This window comes from Eubalaena glacialis, chromosome 11 (genome assembly GCF_028564815.1).
Source record: "Eubalaena glacialis isolate mEubGla1 chromosome 11, mEubGla1.1.hap2.+ XY, whole genome shotgun sequence".
In the NCBI taxonomy this organism is placed as follows: domain Eukaryota; kingdom Metazoa; phylum Chordata; class Mammalia; order Artiodactyla; family Balaenidae; genus Eubalaena; species Eubalaena glacialis.
This window is the reverse complement of record NC_083726.1, coordinates 116802390-116820777: the sequence shown is the minus strand read 5'-3', so window position 1 is coordinate 116820777 and position 18388 is coordinate 116802390. Positions and strand designations below refer to the sequence as shown.

At 58.6% G+C, this 18388-nt stretch overlaps 1 protein-coding gene across 14 annotated transcripts in view; it reads left to right on the top strand.

Annotated features, from left to right (window-relative positions):
* Window positions 1–16274, top strand: part of MICAL3 (microtubule associated monooxygenase, calponin and LIM domain containing 3) — a 189197-nt gene extending 172923 nt beyond the window's left edge. For 12 of the 14 annotated variants that reach the window (XM_061206117.1, XM_061206114.1, XM_061206116.1 and 9 more), the window contains 4 exons: window positions 481–574; window positions 13271–13370; window positions 13527–13600; window positions 13674–16274. In XM_061206117.1, coding sequence (XP_061062100.1) covers window positions 481–574; window positions 13271–13370; window positions 13527–13600; window positions 13674–13858 — 453 coding nt within the window. In that variant the 3' untranslated portion in view covers window positions 13859–16274. Of the gene's footprint in view, window positions 1–480; window positions 601–1716; window positions 1874–13270; window positions 13371–13526; window positions 13601–13673 lie in introns of those variants that run through there. The other 2 variants (XR_009702624.1, XM_061206124.1) reach the window with 2 other exon arrangements.
* The last annotated feature ends 2114 nt before the right edge of the window (window positions 16275–18388 follow it).

Below are 18388 nucleotides of genomic sequence, written 5' to 3'. Positions count from 1 at the left end.
GTCCCTGCCGCTGCTTCGGGGTGGGAGGTCCTCCCGGGTGTCAGTCATCCCTAAGAAGCCTCTCTCCGTGCAGAGTGGAGCCGTGTTTTTTCATTGAAGTAGAGTTGGTTTACAATGTTGTGCTAATCTCTGCTGTACAGCGAAGTGATTCAGTTATCTACATGTATACATTCCTTTTATACTCTTCTCCATGATGCTTTATCCCAGGAGATTGGCTATGATTCTCTGTGCTGTACATCAGGACCTTGTTGTTCATCCATCCTACATCTTTACAGCCACTAACCCCAAACTCCCAGTCCCTTACCCCGACCCCTGACCCCAGCAAGCGCAAGTCTGCGCTGGGCAGTTCTAATCTTGTTGAAGCAGGATCTGTTTGAGACTCTCAGGAGCCCCGCTGGGGTGTTTGCACCCCCGTGCCGCGCTCTGGGCGCCCGGCCGCTTCGCCCTCCTCCCTCCGTCACACGGTCGTGTCGCCCACAGATCATCCAGCGGCAGCTGGAGCAGGTGGAGGAGAAGCAGCGCCAGCTCGAGGAGAGAGGCGTTGCCGTGGAGAAGGCGCTGCGCGGGGAAGCAGGTACCGGCTGGGCTCCTGGCGGACAGGTGATCCCCGAGGAAAGCCCACCCAGCCCCGCGGGAGGCTAGTTCCCGTCCCGGCCCTAGGAGTCGGCTCGTCTCCAGCAGGATTCTCTCTCTGGTCCCCTCGTCACTGAGAGCTGGGGCTTCTGTTAAGCAAAGGAGGAGAAAGGCCCGTGCATCTGGCGCTGCCCTGCCCAGTCTCAGGGCTGGCCGTCCCCTCGGCCCATCATCTGCTGCTGACGCCCTGGGCCTCCTCTCTCCTCCCTCCTCCCCATCTTTTCCTCGAGAAGACAGTGACTGGAACGGGGCAGGCTGTGCACAAGGAACCATCACAGAACTGCTCGTGCAGGCCACCCCCCACCCCCCGCCCCAACAGGTGGAGCTGGTGCCCCGGGTGGACCAGGCTCTGTCCTGGAGGCTGGGCACTCAGGGCAGAGCCCAAGCAGAGCAGACCCTGGGAAGTGGCTGTGAGGGCCATGTGCTGGTGGCTGCCCTTCCTGGGGCAGAGCCATGGGGGCAGTGCAGTCACACCACTGTCCCCAGAGCCTGTGGGTGGGCCCAGCACAGTGGGGCTCAGGGAGAGCAAAGAGGTGCCGAGGGCCCAGGAGGCCCTGTTGGTTCAGGACCTTGAAACCACTGGACCAGCCCCAGCTGTAGCTCCAGCCCAGGCACTAGTGATTCCTCCCTGCCTTCCCAAGCCCCCGAATCTGGAGCCTCCATCCCTTTGTAGAGAGCATGGGCCTCCAGGGTCAGCACTAGAGTCGTGGGACCAGGGATGAGGACAGGTGGTGACGTGGTTTTCCTCGGGAGCGGGGGCGGGTCCTCTGGGCTTTGGGCTGGGGGTAAACTGAAGGCGAATCAGGAAGAGGCAGCCATGAATGCGGCCTGTCACTGCCTCTGATCTTGCTGGAAGACTGACCAGTGGTTGGCCTCCGAGTGAGCGGCTGGTGTCAGGATGCGTTCGTGGGGTTCTGGAGGACTGGGGTCAGGCACAAAGGAGGTCTCCCGTCCTGACCCTTCACGGCCACGGAGTGCAGCTAACAGTCGACTCAGGGTGACCTTCAGGTGAAGACAGGACACGAGGCAGGAAGATGAGGCTGTGATGTCTTGTGCCTGATGCTGGACTCACTGTGCCACCAGATGACATGTGAGAACTTGACTCGTGAGGCGAGCCGGCCCCTATGCCCAGGAGCGGGGACTCAGGTTCACCCGGCAGGGCCCCCGCCCTGCGTGCCCTGACCCGGCCTCCTCGGTCAAGCCTGACCACCTGGATGGAGCAGCCCTGCAACAGTGGGAACGGGGACCCGCGGGCCCTGCCATCTCTGCGCTCTCTTCTTGCCGAAGATGCCAGGGGGACCCTGGACCCTCAGATTCCTCCTGCCACGGTGGAGGGGGTCACAGTTCGCGTAAGTGCCCCTGTGCCCACAGGGCTCTGAGGCCCAGATGCGCACCCAGCGCTCATGGTTGCGCATGGCATTCAGATATCTGTCAGCTGCCCTGCGGTCTGTCCGTGGCGGCCCCTCGGCATTTCCACAACAGGCTGCGTTCCTCAGTCTGCTGCCTGCCAAGGGGCCAGAGAAAAGGGGCCACTGAGGATTGACCTGGGATTTTGCTGAAATTCCGCTTACTAGTTGTTTAGATAATTACCTTTTCATAAACACATACAACCAGAATTTCATCTAAGTCAGTGGTTTTCAAACTTTTTTTTTAATCAGCAGAAAGCTTTTTTACAAGACAAATTATGAGTTCAAGTTTAAAGCAAAAAAAAAAAATAAATTACTCTTAAATGTTAATAAACACAAATTTGAAAATGCAGGTTGTGGAGAGCTGCAGGGTTAATACCCTCCATGTCCAGTCCAACCCTGGACGCAGGGTGGGCACCTGATGCGCAGAGGTGGGGGCAGGTCATATACAGCCATGGGAATCTCAGGACGTGCACAGTGAGAACGGTCTGGGTGTCTGCAGCTTAAAGTCGGAATTGCTCTCTCAGTGGAATCACTACAGATCCAACTGCAGTTCAGATTCCTTATGAAGAAGAGATCTCAGATAAATGCTCCCAAACATACAGTGAACCCAGAACCAGCTGTGCTATGTGTTGTGGCACCTGGAGGATCACCCTGACACCTGGAGGACCACCCTGGCACCTGGAGGACCACCCTGCACCTGGAGGACCACCCTGCACCTGGAGGATCACCCTGGCACCTGGAGGACCACCCTGCACCTGGAGGACCACCATGGCACCTGGAGGATCACCTTGGCCCCTGGAGGACCACCCTGGCAGGACACTCCGAGAGTGAGACTCTGCTAGCAGGCCAGGATTGAAGTTAATGAATGAAGTGTCATCTTCCCCTGCGTCACAGGCAGGACAGACACTCGCACACAGAGGGCAGAAGAAGCCTGGTCCTGGGGCCTCACAGAAGCGAGTTTACCTGCAGCACAGATTAACATGTTGATGGGCTTCAGTGGGTTACACATTGGCGGATCAAAGATTTGAACATGGTGTGTCCTGTTTAAGTTTTTTTTTTTTTTTAAATTAATTTATTTATTTGTTTTTTATTTTTGGCTGTGTTGGGTCTTCGTTGCTGCGCGCGGGCTTTCTGTAGTTGCGGTGAGCGGGGGCTACTCTTCGTTGCAGTGCGCGGGCTTCTCATTGCTGTGGCCTCTCTTGCGGAGCATGGGCTCTAGGCATGCGGGCTTCAGTAGTTGTGGCACTTGGGCTCAGTAGTTGTGGCTCACGGGCTCTAGAGCGCAGGCTCAGTAGCTGTGGCGCACGGGCTTAGTTGCTCCGCGGCATGTGGGATCTTCCCGGGCCAGTGATGGAATCCGTGTCCCCTGCACTGGCAGGCGGATTCTTAACCACTGCGCCACCAGGGAAGCCGTGTTTAAGTTTTTTGATGAGTTAAAAGTAGTTATGAATTGGGTATTTGGGAGACCCCGGAACAGCACTTGAAGAGCCCGAAGCTTCCAGAGAGCAGGTTGAAACCACAGTTCTGGTCCAGAGTCTGCTAAGCTTCCCAGAACTTGTGTCCAAATACACGTCTCCTGTTTCAAAGACGGGCTGTAGTACCTCCGTTGGGAGATTCCCACAATGCATTTGGGAAACACTCGACACAGGAACCCAGTACTTTGCTTTTTTTCTTCTAAGCACATCACTTCCTAGGCTCCCTCTTGTCAGAAGCCCCTGGGGCTCTGTTCCCACCTGACAGAGGTCGTCTTTGAGGCTCAACTGTGCCTTCTCTTGGGCTTCTGTGTCCCATCCCTCCTGCTAGTCTGCTTGCTCGCAGCCGAGCCTTTGAGAAGGCCATTCGGGCTGAGGAGTGCTGGTCAGCTCCTTCCCTGAACTGGCCATTCGATCTCACCTGATGGGCTCTCTGCGGGGTCAGACTGGTGGCCTAGCTGCCTTCCAGAGAAGGCTCGCATAGTTCTGAGTCTTACGTATATCCGCACAGCAAGTTTAGCTTCAGAGCCTTGGATGAGACTGAGACTCGTGAGGTTTCTGGTCTGGGGCAGCTGGGAAGCCCTCTTTGTCTCTGGAACCCACTGGATCAGCCTCAGTCTGCTTTCCAGTGTGTGTGTTTTGGAAGGAGGAGCCCTCGTGTGGAACCAGAGGCTGCCAGGACCAGCTGTCAGATTGTGAGTTGTGGAGGAAAGGGTAGCGAACCGCAGCCGACTCCGCTCTGCGTGCGTTACGGTCCTGGGGGGCCGTCCTCGCTCACAGCGCCTGTGTCGGGGTCCTGGAGTGTGATGAACGAGAATACGTTGCCGCCCGTTGCCCGCTCTCAGGGGGCCTGAACGCAGAAGAAACAGGGCCTCCTTCATCTCAGGCCGTCCAGCAGAAGTGCTTCTCCTGGTGGGGTCGGTGTGGACAGGGCAAGCTGAGGGCTGGTTCCTGACACAGCTTTTTTAGGGTGTTCACGTTTCGCCTTCAGCCCCTCAGCCTGGGGCTTCTAATATTCGGAAATTAGGGAGGTTCGTAACCTTTGATCTGCCCTTGAGTTTTTTTAAATCTTAGTTAGATGAGGTTGAGTCCCAGCAGGATTCCCGACCAAGCCAAGGCTTCTGTCCTGGCTGATCGCTTTCTGTCAGTGCAGTCACCTGTGGTTTTCTGTGACCACCCCTCGCACCCAGAGGTCTGTGGCTACAGTGTGCACGTGGGGGGGCGGGGGGGCACCTGGGGGGGCACATGCTTTCCAGCTGCCGCCTGTCCCCCTCCTGCTGCGTCTCTGGGTGTTTCTTATGCTTCACGCCGTTCATTGCTCGAGGCTCGGGGGGACCGGAGGGTTATCTGATGCAGTAACTCTCTTCACCGATTCCTTGTTGTAGACTATTGGGGAGAGTCTTATTACACTGACCTCATCGACTTGCGTCTGGGTGGTATGTATGCAGCCCTGTTGCTGAACTAACCCTGCTGATGCCCCCCTCCCCCGCACCTGCTCACAAACAGCAAGAAGTCATCCCGATAACCAGCAGATGGCAAAAGCACAGGCCCTTTTCCAGCTCAAAGGGAGCAATGCCCGACCCTCCCCCTGCCCGTACGTTCTCCAGGGGGAGACCTGAGATAGCTTTTGCTGCCCGGGGTTGTTTTAATGTTTTATGAATAAAAGTTCACCTACCCCAGCCTGTCCACCTCAGATCTTCACTCTGGTCCCACTAATGTCGTCTGGTTGTTTGACGGTAGGAGCACGTACGGACACACTCAGCACGCTCTACCACGACCTCCCCTCGAATCACATCCCTCCCACTCCCCCCAGGAGGCTCACTGCCACCCACACTCGGGAACCAAACGCACAGAGAGCTCGGCCTCCGCTGTCTCCATCAGGGCGTGCTCGGGCCCCCGCTGCGAGGTCCAGGTGCCTGGGAGTGGTGTCGTGGTGATTTCTGCCCGGATCACCAGACTTGAGGCTGTGTTGACCGATGCCTCTGAGAATGTTCCTCCCTCCTTGCTCTGTCCAGGGACCTACTTTGCAGCTCTTTTCAACAAAGACAGGAAAAGTCCCAGGCAGTGGTCCTCCGTGTATGGTCCCTGGAGTGCCAGCATTGGCACCACCCCCTGGGGGCCTGTTAGAAGTGCAGGTTCTCAGGCCCCGCCCCAGACCTTCTGAGTCAGGAGCCCTGGAGGTGAGGCCTGGTTACCTGCTTCAACAAACCTTTCAGGCCACTCTCATGCCTTCTGAAGTGGAACCACCCTCTCAAAGGAACTCAGTATGTTTGCTGTCTTGCATACAAAGCTCACCATTTGTGTCGGATCAGAGAAGCAGCCAAGGCCTGAGTCTCACCTCTAGACCTTGGGCACCTTTTCTTCTGGAAGGCTGCTCTCGTATCAGGAGCCAAGCCGGGTGGCTGCTCCCGAGGCTTCCGGGGCCCGGCGCCTTCTTGGAGTCCTGCGTCCTGGGTCAGGCGGTCTGACCTCTTCATCTCCCCATGCAGGCTCCGTGCCTGAAAGTGGTCTTAAAACAGACGAGGGGACAAAGATCACTCTCTCATATTTTACCGTAATCCCATCCTTTTAAGAGGGTCACTTCTTGGCCCATTCATTTAAAAACCAAATCATGATTCTGATGGCGACTCAAGACAGAGCCCTGGTCTTAGAGAGGCTCCACCAGTAAGGAGGCTCCCAGCCTCCCGGCCTCCTTGGGGGTGGACTGTCGCTGGCCTCTGCTCTGCTCTCTCACCCCATGTCCACGGGTTCGCCCCTCTGCACGGCCTTCCAGGGCCCTGAGCTTCTGGTGTCCAGGTGCTGCCACCTCGTGGCCATTGCTGCTGTAAAAGGGCTGATGCTTACACCCCGACTAACAGACCCCACCCCTGACTAACGTCCTGGGCTCCCTTCCCGCTGCTTCCCGACACCCCTGGGGAACGTTTATGTCGATTCCAAACGAATGTGAAAAGTATTTTTTTGTTTAATTCAGAATCTACTGGGAAGAACTATCAAACCCATTTCTTTAAAATTACGTTCGCCCTTCCCTCCTAGCTCGAATACTGTTGCCACATTGATTACCTCATGTGGCTAGTTTTGCTTTCTTTGCTCCTGTTGGCTTGAGTGATAAGATGTTGGCTGTTTCCATTTCTATGTCCCTGGACTTCAGCTTCTAGCCTTCTGGGTTTAGAATTCCCACAAATTCCAGGGGAAAATGAAATAAATAGAAAAAGGAACTCAGTGTATCTCTGAATTATGAACGCCCACATTAAACACCTTATGAGCCCTGCTGCCCGATTCACTTCCTGCTCTGTCAGTTCTCTGTGATTTCCGTGTAAAGTCTGACCTCGGTGGGCTCTGCGCAGCACGCAGAGGCTGCTGCCCTCCCACAGACTCCGGGAGGAGAACAGATGCCAGAGTCAGCCCCCTTTTCAGTGCCTGCTGATGTTTCCTTCTTGGAGCGCTTGGTAATCTCATTATTTGGGGAAATTTTACCCTTTTGAAATTTGGAGCCTGAAGTGTAGAATCTGATTGCTTCTCTACTGTTGCATCCCCAAAGAGCCACAGGGAAACCCAGCACCAATCTTACTTCCTGCGTGGGTAAGAGGAGGCTCAGCCACCCTGCCAGAGGAGACCAGCCTCCAAATCCCTGCCCGACCTCTGCCCGCCACACAGACTTGCTTCCGTGGGGTCTTACAGTGGCTCTCAGCTAACTTTTAAAGGCACCAAATCTGTTAAAAGTCTCTTTCTGAGCCACAGAGTATAAAGATCCCCTTTCCACAAAGCTGAATCTTGTGATTTCAAAGGACCCATTAAAGGACAGAGGCAGCGTCCCGCCTGCCCAGCCACCAATCTTGTTGCACTAGACCAAGTAAGCGACTGGACATCTTCAGATAAAAACATCTCTTCTGGAGAACTTAAACTTAGAAATATATACACCTGGGGACTTCCCTGGCGGTCCATTGGTTAAGACTCTGTGCTTCCAATGCAGGGGGCGTGGGTTTGATCACTGGTCAGGGAGCTAAGATCCCACATGCGGCATGGTGTGACCAAAAAAAAAATTAATTGAAATACATACACCTGATTTCTAGTTTTCAAAGACCTCACCTCTTGATTTGTATGTCTCAAGGGGAAATTGAAAGAACATGAGTGGTTTAGAAACGTAGTGTAAAGGACTGGGGATGGGCTTTCATTGTTGCTGTGAGTTGTGGTGGGAAGGCAGGGAAGCACGGCCCGCCTGCCCACTCCCCCTTCCAAGCCTCCCTGTGCTGTTCGCCCCCCTTAGTTGATGCTGGCAGATTTTTGGCTGGTCTGTTCGGTTTGAGCATTAGCCTGGCTCTGGTTTTGCTTTAGGAACTTTAAATCCTTGAGATTCCCCAGCATTCCTGTGTGTGTGCGTGTCCCAGCCTGTGTGTGTACACACGTGTGTGTGTGTGTGTTGGATCTCAATTTTCACATGCTTTTTTTTTTTCTGTTCGTTTTCCCCCCAGTCTAGAGGTTTGTTCCATACTGAGTTTTCCTAACAAGGTATCTCCCCAGCTCTCTGTCTGTTGGCCGGGCCTGCCGGGCAGAGCCTTCCACCCTGTCAGATGCTGCATGCCGCCCTACGGCTTGCAAACCAGCCACTCTGTCTCCAGCTACCCTGACGTTCCCTGTAGTGGGGTGATTGGGTGGGAGGGAGGATGCAGTGCTGCAGGCAAAGCCTTTATGAAGAAGCAGGGGAGATGGAAATATAGAAAGAACAAGTGGAGGGGGGGTTGCCGCAGGACTGGTCGTGGCTGCCCGCTGTTCCACAGCCTGCAGGGTCCTGGATCGGCCCCGGGCCACCAGAGAGGCAAGGCAGTCGCTGGAGAGCACCCGCCTTAGGGAGACGAAACCTGGCTTCAGGCCCGCTTCACCGTGTCCCCAGCCCGGCCACTCGCCTTCTCTGGGCCTCTCCGTTAGGCGGGGCGGAGGCGGCTTGGTGGCCCTTCCAGGTCTGGCGCCCGAGTGGGCTCTGTGTGTGACCCCTGTCCTCCAAGCTGCGTCCTTTTGTTGGGTTTGCCTGGAGCCTCTGTCGGTCCTCTAGGAAGGGCCCTCTGTGCTGGGAACGGGAGAGCGAGGGCGGGTCCTAGTCGGGCTGCGCACGTCAGACCCTCTGAGCCTCCGGACCCTCCTTTGACGGCAGGGCTGCCGATGCCTGTCTGGCTGGGCAGCCCCCGGGGCCAGTGCCGGGGCCAGAGGAGGCCACACAGGTGCCCGTGGTTTGAATTCTGACGCACTGCCACGCTCACGTCACACGTCCCTCTGGAATCCGTGAGATGTGCCTGGCTGCACGATGATAATCTGCAGCTTTTCAAATTCAGTGACACATGTCGCCTGACCCGAAGTTGGGGAGGGTGGGTGCTGACGGCCGCCCTGCGAGGCCGCACCTGGCACTCGGGCTCTGGGTGCTCTGGGTGGCAGCTGGGGTCAGAGTGAGTGATGCACACGGACAGGAACCCATCTCCCCGATGTTATACAGAAACTAATGTCAACGACTTCTATTTGCCATGAGTGTGACGACCTCTCTGCCCTTACCGCTGGTGAACCAAATCTGTGTCTCTCATGTCTCCAAATGAGTCAAGAGACTAGCTCCAAACCAGCGCCTCTGTGTCTCCCTTGCATGCTCGTTTCAGGTTCAGGTCTGGGGTGGAACTCCCCTTGTTTGGCTGGTTTTTCCCTTCAGTTTCTTCTTTTTAAAACAGTATTTTTTGGGTGTTTTTTCTGATTATAAAGTATACATTATGGAAATATCAGAGCACGCAGGAAGGCTAAGGAAGAGAGTCGCAACCCGCCTTTCATGGCCTCTGGCCATTTCACATCTGCCCTGCCTGTTGTCACGAGGGTGCTGCTTTCCTAATTTCTGTCCTGAGTCCTGTTCTGTGATCTCATGCCGTATTCTGTGCTGGAAGGGCGTCTGAGGACGTGGTCTACATAAAAGGGGCTGAATGCTGCATTTTGTGATGTCCAGAAGGGGAAGCACATTCTTACCTGTGCTGCCGGCACGTGCTTCCTTGTTTCGGATGCGTGTGGCTGTGTGTCATGTCCCTGTCCCTTGCTAACAAGCAGGGATGCTGTTCCACTTTCACCCACAGCCTGTTTGCATTTAACATCTGTCCCAGGAAGCGTCAGAGGTGGGGACCCTGTAGTTTGTGGGCACATCCAGGTGTCTTGAGCACCAGCCTTGAGACAGAGAAGGCTGCATGTAGATGAGTTATAAGTTGGGGGTGTTTGTAAGAAAGGAGGCTCGCGCCTGCCCCAGTGACCACCTGGTCACGCCACTCGGAACTCTGGACGTGATCGCTGCACACGTACCACCCCCCCCCCCACACACACACACAGCCTCTGCACACCCACCACACAGACAGCCTCTGCACACCACCCCACACACAACTTCTGCACACCCACCACACACACACAGCCTCTGCACACCCGCCACACACACACAGCCTCTGCACACCCCATACACACAACTTCTGCACACCCACCACACACACAGCCTCTGCACACCCCACACACACACTTCTGCACACCCCACACACACAGCCTCTGCACACCCATCACACACACACAGCCTCTGCACACCCACACACACACAGCCTCTGGCCTTAGTCGTGAATTTTCACCCAATATCAGATTCATGCACAAAGCCCTGTGGAGAACACAGAGAAGAGCTTAAAAGAAAGAGAAAACGTGGCACTTGCACTCACCCCGTTGCAAAGTAAAGGGCCTCTCAACCAACACGTGGCTGCTTGGCCCTCGTGTTCACCGAAACAGGCTTGTTTCTAATGGTCCAGGCCCTGCCTACCACGCGGGGCCGTGGCTCCTGCGTGTGCCCTGTGGTTCTGTGATGGTCCCTTGCTGACGGTCCCCCCTCCTGAGAGCCCCAGGCCCCGAGTCTAGAGGTGTCCTCTGCACGACTTCCCAGCTTTGTTTCTGTGAGTTTCTGGCGTGTCCTGTCGTGCAGTCCGCAGTGTGACAGCGTCCCCAGCTGTGGCGTCGACCCTCTGCGGAGAGGGAAGGGGCAGAGGAAGAGGGGCGATCGGCCCTCCCTGGCTATGGGGGGACAGAGATTCGGGCGGTGGGGACCGCCTCCGTGGGGACGCGCTGGACCAACGAGCCCTGGCTCAGAATCAGAGCATCACAGGTGTTGGCCCTGGAGGCCCATCAAAGACTGGGCGCTGCCTCTGTGGCGGGGAGCTCCTCTATGGGTTCAGCGCCCAGAGACGCCCCCAGCCCTTAGATTCACCCACATGGTAACACCTGAGAACTCTCACTTGGGCCTGGCCGCTCCACGGCAGCGGGCAGGCCTGCTGACACTTTGGATGTTTTCACGGAGGGATCCCCAAACCCAAAAGGCCCCCAGATGGTCATTCCCAGCTCTACCACCCTCCCAGCAAGGACCAGAGGAGGAGGGAGCCCGCCCTCCCCAGGCCCGGGGCTGCTCCTGCTCAGTTTCCGTGCTGGATAAAGGACTGAATTCATTTGTAGACTGTGTTTCCCTTGCTTCTGCTTTTCCATTTCTTGTATTTTTTCTTTTCCTCCTGTTGTTCCTTTCTCACTTTTTTTGCTTTTTGTCCTCTGCTTGTTTTTCACTTCACCTCTCCCTGTCCCTCTCCACTTCCGCACTCCTACTCCTCCTCCTCTCTGTCCGTCTCGTCTCCTCCTCCTCCTTGTTTGGCCCTTTTTGAAGTTGAGCCCAGTGGCGGGACTCCACGACGTAGACCTCTCTCCTTCTGCCCTTGCTGTGTCCAGGAAGGTAAAGTAAACCCCAACCTTCTCCCCACCGCCTCTCGGGGGGGCGTAGCGACACTAGTCAAACAGGGACCCGAAACCCAGCTCTTTCTCTTTCTTCTTCTGATACCTGGTAGCCCTGTTACAAACCCCCTGAGTATGTGGCAGTCCCTTACAAGGTACAGTATCCCTTCGACTGTCTCGGGGGGCTGGGGGGCGGGGTGCAGGCAGGGAGCAGGTCCAGGTCTGGGGGCCTCTCAGGCTGCAGGCATCCACGGTTCCAGGCCACCGCTCGTGGTCGGGCCTTTCAGCCTCCAGTCCCACAGATAGAGGGACCGGGACGCGGGTGAGGAGCCCTGCCCCGTGTGGCAGCGATTTGTGCTGGTGAAGTCGAGGAATACTGTCCTTACAAAGACTGTGCTACACAGATGCCCCAGTTCTTTCCAAACCACTAAAAGCAAACTTCTCTGCCCTGTGTCTTGCTGAGTGTGTGTGTGTTTTAAGTTTGTCTGGTTTGCAGTCCCTTGTGGTGGTGATTGTCGTTGACAAGGCATGCGGGCGGGGCCAGGGAGTGTGACCACGGCTAACCCGCTAACCTTCCTCTGCTCTCCCCGGCGCTTGCTCACCGCTGACCACCACCAGCTGCGTCCACCTCGGCCGTCCCTCCGGAGCTGGCTCGAGCGCTTCAGGAGGCATCCTGGTGCCCAGAGAGCTTACCTGCCCCGGGCCCCGTACTCCCTGTACGCCCCGCGGGTGCCCTGTGCAGAGCCGCTCAGGAAGGAACGCGCGGAGCTGGATGGGGGCTGCCGGGCGGTTGGGAGTGCTCTGGCCCCGGCGCCCAGCACGCACTCCGCAGCGGCCAGGACCCAGGACAGCGCAGTGCAGACGCGGCCCCTGCCCTTGCGTGCGGTGGGAGGCCGGGGTCCCTGAGAGTCACCCCGTGTGTTCCTGGGCTTGGTTTTACTGGGAGAGGACTTCTGACCAGTGACCCGTAAAGCAGAGGCACTTGGAGAGACCTCCCCGTCCCGGCCTCTTAGCCCAGCCGTGGGTGGACTTCTGGGGCCCATGAACACCTGGAGTCCTTGGCAGAGTTATTGGATGTGTTCACGTGCAGTTTTCCAGGAAGAGAGTCCCCAAGTTTCCTGAGACTGTCGAGTGGCTTGTAATCTGAAAACAGCGAAGAGCCACCGCAGTCTGGCTTCTGCGTCTGGACAGGACCCACTACGGCCGTGGGCTTCCTTGTGTCCCCTCCGTGGGGTGTGGCTCCTTGGAAAGGTCTTCCTTCCCCCTGCTGCGGCTGAGCCCGAGGGGGTCAGGCCACTCCTGGTGGAGACGGGTGTCAGCTGAGTGGGGTGCAGGCAGCCGAGTGTGGGTGGCACCTGCCCCAGAAGCTGCCGCTGGGCTTGGATCAGAGCGGGGAGCCTGCGGTCTCCCTGCCCTGCTGAGAGTCCCCACGCCTCCCAGGGACGTACTGCGTCTGCCATGCAGGGGTCGCGGGAGCATCTGTCAGGAAGCCCGAGGAGCCGCAAGTTGAGAGAGGCACCTCCCTGGTCAGGATATCGGACACGAGGAGGCCTCGGGGCAGTGACCCTGTGGAGGTGCTGTAGTGAGTGTCCCCGGAAAGGAAGGCCGAGTACCCTTTTAATCTCCATTTGCCTCTTCATTAGATTGGCCTCAAAGCAGACCTAGTACCTAGCAAGTACCAAATACATGCTAGATGAATGAAAAAGAGAAAAAAGGAGGGCAGAGCACCGAAAACATGCCAAGAGAAAGCAAGCGGTCGAGCAGGAGAGGTCCAGGCAAGCTGCCTCCAGCGGCTGGGGCGTGAGGCCGGCCGGAGGGACAGAGGAAGGCGCAGGCTGGGGACCCTTGGGGGTGGGGCGTCCTCGTGGCCGAAGGCAAACTGGGCCTGGCCCGGGAGCGTCAGGCAGCGCACTGCTGGGCTCTCTGCACATTTGCCCCGTTGCCGAGTCCGGGCTGGGGACAGCGGCACTGCCTGCCCGACACGCCCTCTCTCGGCAGGTATGGGCAAGAAGGACGACCCCAAACTGATGCAGGAGTGGTTCAAGCTGGTGCAGGAGAAGAACGCCGTGGTACGCTATGAGTCGGAGCTGATGATCTTGTGAGTGGCCTTGGGTCTGGGGGAGCCGAGGTGGGACGTGGGCTCAGGGCCCATCACAGCAGGAGCGCAGCCCCCTCCCAGTTTAGGGGATGCGGAACTGTGCCACCCCCCACCAGTCACTTGCTTGTTTTCCCCCTACATCCCCGGAAACCCCAGCGCCCGGGAGCTGGAGCTGGAGGACCGGCAGAGCCGGCTGCAGCAGGAGCTCCGCGAGCGGATGGCCATGGAAGGTAGGAGGGGCGGGGAGGCAGGTGTGGGCCGCTGCCTCTGGCCCTGCAGACTCACGTGTTTGGTTCTGCCCAGATCACCTGAAGACGGAGGAGGAGCTGTCGGAGGAGAAGAGGATCCTGAACGAGATGCTGGAGGTGGTGGAGCAGAGAGACGCCCTGGTGGCCCTGCTGGAGGAGCAGCGGCTCCGGGAGAAGGAGGAGGACAAGGACCTGGAGGCCGCCATGCTGTCCAAGGGCTTCAGCCTGAACTGGTCCTGAGCGCCGCCCCGGCCCTGGCTGGTCTGTGCATCCGTCTGGCCAGGCTGGCTTCTCCCAGACCACCCAGATCCGAGGTCTGAGCGGGCCTGGCGCCTCCTGGGAGTTTGCACTCAGACCTCCTCGGGGCTCTGAGAGCAGTCAAGCGCCGAGCTGTGGGAGCCCCAGGTGAAGATGGTGGTCCAGTAGCTCAGCCTCCTCCAAGAGGCCTCCCTGTCCTCCTGCTTCGGAGACGGAGGAACGTGGGTCCCGGGGGGGACGCCTGGTAGGAGGGACACGGCTCCCCCCGCGACCCCCAGGCCCAGGGCTGAGGAGGCCCACCCCGCGGGCCCAGTGCCACACTCCAGGCCTCTCCTGGCTGTGGCCTGAGGCCTGAGGCTGCTGTATTTGCTTTTAATTCACGACACTGGAAGATACTGACTTCAGGGTCGGGCGGAGACCCTCTTCCGGCCCCGCCACAGGCTGGCCTTGTCCTCGCCTCGTTCCTGTGTTTGCCCCGAGCGAAGCTGACAGCCTGGGAGACGCGGCCGCTTCGCACTCTCTTTGTCAATTAACTTATTTTTTTAATACTTGAAAAGAAGCAACTTCACTTTTATATCTTTACCGGGATACTGATTGCCTGGCACCTGGGTAGGGGTGTGGAGGTGGGTCCCACCTGACCGCGCTGTCACTCCATTCGTTACTCTTTCGTCGTGGGGCTGACCTGAGCCCTCAGGTCAGCAAGACCCCCGTGTGGGCCCCGGCGTGCAGCGCCCGTCCTCCTGTGCCCGGCCCCGGGCGTCCGTGTCTACACCGCTCGCTTGTCAAGGATGCGTTTGAGCTGCTGGAGGCCACGCCATGAGGCACAGATGCCTCTTGGCCTCCCTGTTGGAATTATGGCTCTGCAGAACCCATTTTTCCTCCGTTTTGGTGCCGAGGTCTCACCTCCCACAGCACGTTTATTAAAGAAAGTTTTAGGCCGGTTGCACCAGAGTGTGGGACCCTGCTCAGCGAGGCCCAGACCCAGCCAGCTGGAGCTGCAGTGATGGCACACTGGGGGACTCCAGTTGGGTTCACACACACACACGAGCTCCGGCCCAGCCCCACGAGCTCCGGCCCAGCTCCAGCCCAGCGCCTCTTCGTGGGGAGGCACTGGACGGGAAGCACCATGGAGCCAGCTGGTGCCGTGGCTCAGCCAGAGGCCGGCAGTGTCCAGCCTGCAGAGCCACTGTTAGACTCTGCAGGGGCCGTGCTCGTCCACAGAGGAGCGAGGGCAGCGCCAGGCCAGTCCCGAGGCCCTCCAGCCGACTCCTGGTGGAGCGGGACCGCGTGCAGGGAGGAGAGGCCTCGGCAGGACAAGGGGCGTCCACGCCGACCTTGGGACGTCCTTGGGGAACCACATCGTGCCTCAACTTGAACAGAGTCATTCTCACTGCAAAGGAGCAAAGAACTGTCTTCTTCTTCAGTCTGTCCCAAAGCTGCCGTCTGCCCCCCTGGAATCCAGGGCACGCGCTGCTCCAGCCCTCATGGCTCTGACCTTCACCTCTTGCTTGATGAGGTAGAGCCTCCATTTCTATTCTCCTTTCTTAAAAGGGGGAGCAGAGGGTGTTCTAGATCCCGTCCTTAAATCCCAGCCTTCCAATAAAATTGGGCTTGGGACAGGATTCATCGCCTGTGTGGCCTTTGCCTACCCTTCCCATACCCTTCCCACCCACCGCCCCAGTGCACCGCAACTGCCAGGCCCGTCCCTCGAGCTTCTGCCCACCCAGGACGAGGACAAGTTTACAGAGTGGCCAGGAGGGACACGACACCCGCCCCTGCGGAAGCACACTGTGCCTGCAGGAGCGAGGACGGCCTGGAGGCTGCAGAGAAGCTCGGAAATGCTCCCCCACTCCCTCCCGCAGGGCTACGACTTCAGGTTCTAGTAGAGCACTTTTTCTGAACGCTCCCGTTTTATAACCACTAGTTTGCAGGTTGTTGTAGTGCCCTGCTGACGGCTGCATGCAGTGTTTCCCAGCTCTGGAAATGCACTCCGCTCCTGTCAAGTCCCCGTGAAGGCAGGGCAGCAGGAAATCTCTCTCTCTCTCTGAAATGCCACGGCGTGAGCAAGCCCAAGCCCGAGGCCCATGCAGGGACAACCGGGTTCAGCTCCAGCAGAGGCAGGGCGGCAGCGCACCTCGCCTCAGGCTGAGGTCACCAGCGGCTCCACCTGGGGGTCCAGTCCTGCTCAGATGGCATCTTCTGGCCTTGGCCCCGGGAGCTGTTCTCCAGCTGCTCTGACCAGCAGTGATAGACTAGCCTCTATCTTTTCAAAGAGCAGAATTTTTTCAGTGGGGCAGAAAGTGGGGAGAGTTTAAAGAAAACAGTTTTAAAGGTGGTAACAACTGATCTACAAAGGGGAATGGGCCATTTTATGCGCAATAAAAGTTTTTAAAACAGGTACAGAGTGTATTCTTGGCACGAGCCAGGGCACGCTCTTCGGTGGGTTGGTGTCCACACGTGGCGGCACCTGTCAGTGTGTATGGGTTTGAAGAACACAACCTTTGTGCTTTCTCAGCCGACTTTATTTTTGTCCATGTTGTCCTGGTTTGGCCACCTGCTGACACCCCTTGAGAAAGTGTGTGGAACGCCCAGGGTGTACGGGGCCGCCCTCCAAAGCAGCGCCAGGACCCTCCCGGAGAGACGCGCGTTCTGTGACGTGGTCTCCTCCTTGTCAGGGTGACCCCGAGGCCCTGGCAGCCCGGTGCTGTGGGCTCTGCAGCCTGCAGGCCTAAGTCGATGAGATGTATCCACCTCCCCAAGTACATTCAGAGCACAGGGTCTTGGGAGCCCTGATGTTGCGGCCCGGGTGCCCTCCTCGTGCGCTGGCCGAGGGGCGTGTGGCTGGCCTTTGTCACCGCGGAGCTAATCCCAAAGGCACAGGGCTTCCCTCTGGGGTGGCAGCAGGTGGGGTCAGTGCCGGGCCAGCTGATTCCCAGAGCCTCCGGCACCACATGCGCATCGGGTAGAAAAACAGAAGCAGCGTGGCCCTCGATTCCTCGAAGTCTGGGTCAGGGACTGTGCCTGGTGGGGGGAGTGGTGCTGGTGCCACCTGTGCTGACCCCTTTTGTTCCACAGAGGGGCCCCTTGATCAGAGATGGAGACAGGCAGGGTTTGGCTGCGGTTCACAGGCACCCACGTGGTAGGAGGTGATGGTGGTTTCAGGCAGACAACCGAGGGAAGGCTGCCCTGCAACTGCCACCATGCCGTCCAAGAACCCGTGTCCGTGGCTCTGAAATCCTTCCTGAACCCTGATCCCCACGGTCCCGTCTTAGGAACCGGAGTGGGAAATGGGAAGGACAGAGCGGGCTGTTGTATTGCCCAGAAGACTCCCCCGAGTGCGGCTCGGCGGGGAGGGAGGAAGCGTCCTCGGGTGGGCCAGCGCCCCGCACAGAGACCTCCAGTGCGGTGTCCAGGGGCTGGGGCTGCCAGGCTTGGCAGGGAGCGTTTTGTGGCAGCCCCACGCCCGTGTCCCCTCCCTGAGGTGGCCTTGCAGCTGGGACTTCAGCGGGGCAGTGGAGTCCCGGCTGCTGTGGGCCTGAGAAGGCCCCTGATTCCAGGACAGACGTGGAGAGAGTGCCCGGGGTGCACACGTGCACACACGCTGCGCCTGCTGGCTGAGGGTCTCAGACCTCTCGGGGTTTCCGGTCACTACGTCACTCAACAACCCACTTCCGCCTCCCTCAGCGTGTCCAGGGCAGCGCGAGCCGGGGAGGCGTCTCGGCCTGCACCCGCGTCTGCCTCATGCGGAGGGAGCAGCGGGGACGGAGCGCGCGGGGGCAGGGAGGGGGCGGCCCAGGGGCGGAGGGCGCGGGGACTGGGGACCCGGGTGGTACTCACCTCTCTGTCCTTCGAGGTCCAGAGCCTCGGCTCTGTCTTGGTGGGAAAGCGCCTTGAAGGTTGGGAGCTGGTCCACCCCCGCCCAGGGCCAGACCTTTCTCCAGGGCTGGGGTGGCCCCTACACGTAAGCCAACTTCCCCCAGCCTCCAAGCAAGTTACTGGGCCTCCCTGGCCTCCCAGACTGACCCCTCCGAACGCACCTCGACCCACCGGGTTCCGTGGGGCAGGCGGGGAGCACAGAGGAGGAGCTTGGAGGGCCCTGGGTGCTGGAAAGAGCTCTCCCGGCCTCTGCTGGTCTGGCTCTTGGTCTAGAGCGGGGAGGGCCCGTGGCCCCGCGGCCCAATTCCTGCTGCACGCCTGGGACCCATGGCCCTCGGGATGTGAGATGTCAGCCCTTGCGAACTGGCTGTCAGTCTGCATCCTGTGGTGACGGGCTGGGGTGGCCGGGATGGAGGAAGGCCTGACCCCACAAATCAGGAGTCAGCTGGGCACCAGGAGGGAAGAAGTGGCGTCTGCGGCCGTGGAACCCTGACCCCGAGAGAAGGCTGGGACGGGGGTGCTGTGGGAGGTGGGGTGTGAGCCTTGCTGCCGCCCAGAGCCCCCATCCCGAAGGGATTTGTCTTGGGGAAGTCAGAGGCCTCACCTCCTCGGCTTGAGGGGACAGGTGCCCATCGA